Source organism: Corticium candelabrum, chromosome 15, assembly GCF_963422355.1.
Source record: "Corticium candelabrum chromosome 15, ooCorCand1.1, whole genome shotgun sequence".
Taxonomy (NCBI): Eukaryota; Metazoa; Porifera; class Homoscleromorpha; order Homosclerophorida; family Plakinidae; genus Corticium; species Corticium candelabrum.
In genome coordinates this window covers 4011949-4018831 of record NC_085099.1, presented here as the reverse complement: position 1 = coordinate 4018831, position 6883 = coordinate 4011949, and the positions used below count along the sequence as shown (strand labels likewise).

General features: G+C 39.5%; 1 protein-coding gene and 1 long non-coding RNA gene across 5 annotated transcripts in view; both read left to right on the top strand.

Annotated features, from left to right (window-relative positions):
• The first annotated feature begins 650 nt into the window (after positions 1-650).
• On the top strand, positions 651-1565 carry LOC134191620 (uncharacterized). The gene is made up of 3 exons (XR_009971816.1): positions 651-843; positions 917-1059; positions 1155-1565. It is a non-coding gene; the product is annotated as an uncharacterized LOC134191620 (long non-coding RNA).
• Positions 1566-2170: 605 nt separating this feature from the next.
• LOC134190725 (intermembrane lipid transfer protein VPS13C-like) overlaps positions 2171-6883 on the top strand; it is a 31365-nt gene continuing 26652 nt past the window's right edge. For 2 of the 4 annotated variants that reach the window (XM_062659216.1, XM_062659214.1), the window contains exons 1-17: positions 2171-2320; positions 2569-2612; positions 2885-2927; positions 2994-3089; positions 3163-3261; positions 3321-3388; positions 4338-4376; positions 4446-4505; positions 4585-4644; positions 4700-4780; positions 4841-4889; positions 4947-5020; positions 5183-5236; positions 5683-5789; positions 5845-5931; positions 5988-6063; positions 6126-6188. In XM_062659216.1, the coding sequence (XP_062515200.1) occupies positions 2224-2320; positions 2569-2612; positions 2885-2927; positions 2994-3089; positions 3163-3261; positions 3321-3388; positions 4338-4376; positions 4446-4505; positions 4585-4644; positions 4700-4780; positions 4841-4889; positions 4947-5020; positions 5183-5236; positions 5683-5789; positions 5845-5931; positions 5988-6063; positions 6126-6188 (1197 nt within the window). In that variant the 5' untranslated portion in view covers positions 2171-2223. The remainder of the gene's footprint in view (positions 2321-2568; positions 2613-2884; positions 2928-2993; positions 3090-3162; positions 3262-3320; positions 3389-4337; positions 4377-4445; positions 4506-4584; positions 4645-4699; positions 4781-4840; positions 4890-4946; positions 5021-5182; positions 5237-5682; positions 5790-5844; positions 5932-5987; positions 6064-6125; positions 6189-6883) is intronic. The other 2 variants (XM_062659215.1, XM_062659217.1) reach the window with 2 other exon arrangements.

The window sequence follows — 6883 nt, the reverse complement described above, 5'->3', positions numbered from 1 at the left end:
TCGTAATCAAAACATTACTCACTCAATACATATTATTATTATTATATACAATAATTTTTGGTTATTGTAATATACTGCTTATAATGGTGGATGTTTCTATGCAAAAGGACCTTTTCCAGTACCTATAGTATCCGAATCACATTCTGTACACTTGCTTCTTTCAATGAAAAGAGCAATACAATACATGTACTGTACGTGTATGTACATTTTCTTCAGTCAAAAATTACTGATTTGAGAAGAATTGAGTGAGCGGTGTTTGCTGTGCTCTCGAAGCCTTCTTAGACAGGAGGAAGTTCTCAATCTCCGCAACATGGTGGTGAAGGCGATCGTCAGCTTTTCCAGCATACAGACCACAATGCAATGCATCCAAAGCCTTCTACTGCAACGATGAGATTCCAGAGAGCACTTGCGAACCGTAGCAAACAAGTGTGACAAGCATGTGCCTTGCCCGCGTGCGCTAGATTAAAGTGTGACAAGCATATGCCTTGCCCGCGTGCGCTAGATGAAAGTGTGACACGCAAGTGCCTTGCCCGTTGCGCTAGATTGTGCAACACGTCGTATGGTAAGAGTCGACTTGCGATGTAAGAGTTGTACGACTTTCGGTCAAGGAGTCGTACGACTCGTGATTGTCTATAGTAATTACCGCATATAATAATAGAAACTCGACATTCAAAGACCCACGCTATAGATGATACAGACTGTATTTGTTTATTTGTCTTTCAATGCCTGAAGTCAATATCAATCATGGTAGAGAGGCATCAATGTAGCTGTATTTCAGCTTGACTATCTGGCAGTTGACAAGAGCAAATGCATTAGTGCTTATATCTAGGGCAGTTGATTCAGGTGATGTCATATATATCATAATTTGATGGTGCTTCCTATTGTGCTTTGTTCTCACAGTGACTATGTCTTTTAGGTATCGTTGATGGCATTTTGAGCTGGCCTGTTTGGTTTCCTTTTAGTCGTCTAACATACTCAGCATACCTTCTTCATCCTATAGTCACTATGGCTTACATCGCCAGTCTGAAGCAACCAGTGTCTATTGACAACTTCCACATGGTAAGTATCTTAGATTGATTACAACATGGACATAGTCACATATGTCACAGGTAACATGAGGGAAAATCTATTTTTGCATTCTTGATTGACTATAGCAACATATTGCAGTTAATCAGGAATTCGGAATATGGGAAGCAGGTTTGTGTCACAGAAGTTTGGTGCTCTTTACAACCAAGCATGGTATCACCTTTACATGATACTAATCTCTTGCTCATCATACAGTTCTTCACAAGCTGAACTTGCACATGCGAAATTGTGGAACGTAATAGGATAAACTTACAAATGGCTGCACTAAATGTTTTTTATGCATATCTTTTACCACATATGTTTGCTCTTTGCACGTGGCAAGTAGACCAATTTGGTATGTTCAATGAGCTACTTGCATTTGTGAGCGAGTTGCTGTTACTGTAGATCCTTGCAATTTGTTGTTTGTATTTTGGATATGTCATGTAATACGTATTAATAGCTATTATTCAAGATTCAGTTTTAGTTGTAGATTCAGTAGGTTAATTGCGCTGTTTGTTTAGTCATATAGATCATATCGTGCTAATATCAAGTGTCTACTTAAGCTTACTTCTTTGTCTCTGTTACGTGTTTGAGCTATGCCTGTGCAGCAATTTAGTCATTTAATAATATGTGTGGAATACCCTATGGTTGCATTGGAGAAGATATTGCTGAAGATGTTGAAGGGAAAGTCTGCTGTATGATTTTATCATGTGGGATCAGACCGATCTAGTACACTACTGTTGAATTGTGATGTTGACTTATGTACTAACATTTTAACAGTGAGTTATATTTAATTACGTACTACTAAGTGGGATTTTGTACTGTTGAATTGTGCTGCCAAGTTATATGTACTAACTTTCTAATATAGTGAGTCATTTTATTACTACATACTCATTACTGCATACCCTGCATAGCACATGTCATACACTACATGATGTATAATTTGTGAGCCCGCTAGCCAGCCGTATATTAGTATGAGACAGCGGTGGCGCAGCCTACTGGCTTGCAGTCCTGATTGCTTTGTTGCGCGCGCTAGCGTCTGTCAGGCTCTTCCGCGCAGTCGCAGAGCTAAACCCTCGTGAATCACGCGAGGAGGAGGAGCTTTTGCCGGAATTGCTCCTACCAGGCTTTCTAAAAGCCTGTTTGGTCGACAACAACATGTTTGAAGGCTTAGTTACTGCGCTTCTTAACAAGTTCTTGGGGCCGTACATCAAGAACCTCGACTCTTCGCAACTGAAACTGAGCATTTTCAGCGGTCAGTCAATCAAATCAGTCAAGCTTAGCTTACAGTATATTCGGTGTCTTCTTCGCTTGCATGAGATGTCGCAAAAGTAGCAACATGCCAGTGACCCGTCTGCAACTGTCTTGGAAGTCTATACAGCCTAATGCGTTAATTTGTTCTGCATGTCACGTGATGTTTTCCGGCTAACACTTCCTGTTGCATTTCAATTTTGAAGTATTTGATTTTGTACTGGATGTGTATTGTCTATAAATGTGTTGCAGGCAATGTTTCCCTAGAAGATTTGGAAGTCAAACCTGATGCTCTAGTATGTGTGCAAAATTGCATGCTAAACATCTAGACATTAATTAATTAATTAATTAATTAAGGTAAATTAGTACTCTGCGCACAATGGGTTTGAAGGTGGTTTGGGCTAATGCTTTACCAAATTTGGAATTCATGCAATGAGTTGAGGTCTTTATTGCCTTGAAACAACAATACTGGGAGAATGTAATGCAATCATGTAATCAGGAGGATGTGTCCACAATCAGTTTCTGATGGATTTGTAGTAGACGAGACTGATGTGCTGTTTATTTGTAGGCAGATAAGAACTTACCTATTCGAGTTCATGCTGGATTTCTTCGTATGTTGCCTTGTTTTATCTCATTGTCATCGACATTTTGCTATTCTAGTAATGTAATGTGAATAGACGAACTTCAGTTAAAGATTCCTTGGAAGTCACTGTACACTGAACCAACAGTTGTAGTTATTGATGGTGTGTATCTGATAGTGGGGCCAACTACGGGTAAACACTGATGGATACTGGAACAGGTATTATCTGCTACGTTTTGTAAATTTGTGTCTTGGCACTGGCATAGGATTTAAATATGATGCTGAAACTGCTAAGAAAGAAGCCAGAGAGAAGAAACAGAAGGAGCTGGAGCAGATAGAAGAAAAGAAGAGAATTGAAAGAGAGGGTATCGGCTTCTTTCGTCTTGTTATGCCTACTGTTTCTTGCTGATGGTTAGCTGTTTAGGTAAACCAGAGGAAAAGAGCGATGGCTTTGTTGAGAAGATGGTCACTCAGATCATAAAGAATCTACAGGTACAACACCTGACTTAGCTCCTTGTGTGCCTACGAGACGTTTGGATTTATACATTTCAGGGGCGTAGCGTGGCATGTGCTAGACCGGGCTATAGCGCCATCATTTGTAGGCTTGGTTTTAAAAATTTGTGGACTTTAATATGTAATGCTTGGAAATGTGCTTTAACGTAGTTAGAGAACTGTTGTGCTGGACAGCAAACGTAGACAGCCATCATTCCTATGGATCCTATCAAAAAATGTGACACAAAGTGTTAGTGAAACCTGGCTAAATTGTCCAAATTTGCACCGCTCTTTTTTCAGTCTGTATCTGCCACTGATTTAATGTACCAGTTAATTAAAAGCCAATAAGACGTTGCCGTGTCCCCATAGCATTGCGACGTCTCGCCCCCCATTTCTTGAGGTCACGCTATGCCCCAATACATTTGTACTTGGCTTAGGCTTGTGTTTCTATTGACAGTTTACACATCATAGATGTTGTGAAATTTGTCACACCCAGAATAGGAATGCAGTCTTAATTAACTCAAGACAATCTGACATTGTATGTACTGCATGATGAAGCCAAATCAGTCTGTTCTCGTGAGGAAGTGTGACACGGTGGGAGAGGGTCTGTCTACACAAGACTATAATACCCTCATATGGAAAGGAAGCTTTGTAATTACATTTTCTGACTAAACACTGTTATTAAGGACTTTAGGTTATGGTATCTAATATTTGCTAACAAGTGTTGCTTGTGGAACAGTGGGGAAATACATATGTACACTTGGATGGTGTGACGACTTGCTTGTTCGACTTGTCTTTACGTAGCACTTAAAAGTATGAATTATACTGAATCTCAGGCGAATACTTGCACATAGTTCGCTTACTCGTTGATAACAGATTGCTCTATCTGAGGGCTGTAGTTATGATGTTATATGTAATGTTTAAGCTATTCCATTATATGACTTTGTAGGTCACAGTGAAGAATGTTCACATTCGCTATGAGGATGAAGTAAAACTCATTTCTACACAATGACTGATACACAAACTGTAATAAGAGGTACTTGAAATGATCCAACAGGTAACATGTCCTGGGTCACCATTTGCTATTGGAGTGACACTTCAAGAAGTTTTTGCCAAAGTAGGTTTACATTTAGCTTTCAGCTATCATCTAAGTACTATTAAAGTAGTATTTAATGCATTTTTATTATTGCTAACAGACAGTTGACAGTAACTGGAAGGAGGCAGTCATAAAAGATTCTGTTCAGCAGATTCGGAAGGTTTGTGGTTATGGATGGTTGGAGAACCTGTTGTTGGCGATGATGCATGTAATAGCTTGTAGGCATTAGAAACCTTGCTGCTTATGTGGAGACGAACGCACAATGTTTAGCTGGTTTGCCACTAGCAGAGTGGAAGGTAAAGTTTTTTAGTTTATGTTTGCATCATTTATGTTAGGCATTGCAATGACATTGATAGGATGGACTCACTGTCAGGATAAGGAGAAACAGCAAGAGTCCTCCTGACGGTATATTGTGATGACAGTGCTTTGTCATATGTCAATAAATCAACTGTTGTGCGTTAGTGCTCCGACCGTTTTCTGGTGAAGCTAAACTAATGCTGAACAAGAATCCTGGTGAAGACATGAATGTACCAAAGGTGCTGTACAAAGTTGCGTATCTGCGTGCAACACATGCACACACACGTGCGCGCGCGCGTATGCAGGCATACACAGATGTACAAGAACTACTACAATAGAAGCACTATCTACTAGCAGGAGTTTGTGTAAATGTAAATGACCATCTGCAATGGTGTTTGCAGATGCTGTTGGAGATCATGTTGCAGCAGTTGAGATTTACTCTTACTCGTTCTCAGGTGATGGTGATCTTTATTACATTTACAGTGGCAGCTAGATATATAACTAATTATCAAGAAATTTGATGAGACTTGAGGTCCTATTGATTCTTGCAGTCTGACTGTAGCAATATGGGTATGGTACAGTATTGTTTACTTGTGTGAGTTTGGCATCCTTGTTGTATGGCATAGCTGACAATATGGAATGCAAATACAGTGTAGGGTTTGAGGATGGTGCATGGACCACTCTTTCTGTTTTCTGTTTGTTTATTTCTCTTACTGTGATGGCTTGTAAGGTCATCATAACCTGTCAGCCAGCATTTCAGGGATGGTTGATGGAACACTTACCCATCTACAGGACACGCTCCTGTCCATCTATAAGGCTAGATGGAGATTAAATGCTTGCAAATGATTTTGTCTTTTGTTCAGTTTGGTGAGTGTTTATTTATATTTGTTTGCATTTTTAGTTTGTTGATGTCATGGAACTAGTGGAGTCATTTGATCGAATCGCATTGAATGCGAAGTTTATGAAGTACAAGGCATCTGGTCGACCCACAAACAATGCAAGAGGCTGGTGAGTTGAATAACATTTGTCAAAAATTGTGATTGTTTATTGTTGATTTTTACAGGTGGAAATATTGTATCTCTGCTATTCTAAATGAACAAGTGAGGAGACGATTGCAAATGTGGTCATGGAAGCACATCCATAAACACAAGTTGAATGACTTTTTGTTTCTAAATTAGCTGCCTCTTCAGTCTCTTTTGGTTTTAGACGTCTTCTAAGGGAATACAGGGACATCTACAAGTCTAAGTTGTTAGAGAAGAGCTACTCTAGCAAGAGACTGCAGGTTTGTTGATGTGTTTGCTTGTAGAGGTCATGAATATGTTTCAGACATGTAGAATGTTGCAGGAACTTGAAGACTATCTGGATGTGTTCAACATAAGTTTAGCTCGAGGGTGGGCTGAAATGGAGGTATGCAATTGCAATATACCAAACAACGTGATTATAGAATCTGTGTTGCATGAATATGTAAGAAGCATTGTAATTTTGTTTTAATAGAGCAAACTATGACACATATTACATATAGAAACCGTTAGTTTAACTGACGAATGCAAAGTGGAGTGAGCTTAGAGGCACATTGGGTCAGAGACAGGTGGACAGGGAAGTCAGAGGAAGACAAATGGCAAGATCAATAGACAGAAGTTGATGCAGTCATGATAAAGCACTGAGCAGAAATAGGCATCAGAGGATTTACCTAACTAATGGTTGACCTGTTGACCTAACAAGCAGCAAGATACGCAAACATGTCTGTTGATTAATTAAATAGACTGGCACACAAAACAGGAGAAACTAGGTTGGCTAATCAAAGTCACACAGTACAATTAGCAAATCACATGCAAACAATTTATGCTCTCAACCAGGCAATAGGTAGGTACATAGAATAGCATGTAAATAATCAAAGAACTGAACAGTGAAGACTATGTGGTACTATGACAGGATTTGTTAGCTACAAGCGTAAAGGAGGACACCACAATAAGTGGTGGAATGCTTTGCGAGAAGCTCACTCTAAATGGGCTGAATTGACTCTGTCAGTATGTATGTTTCTATGTTTGTAATACATAAGCGTTTGTCTTTCTCTGGGAGTTTGTTAAGCCAATCAGCAGTCC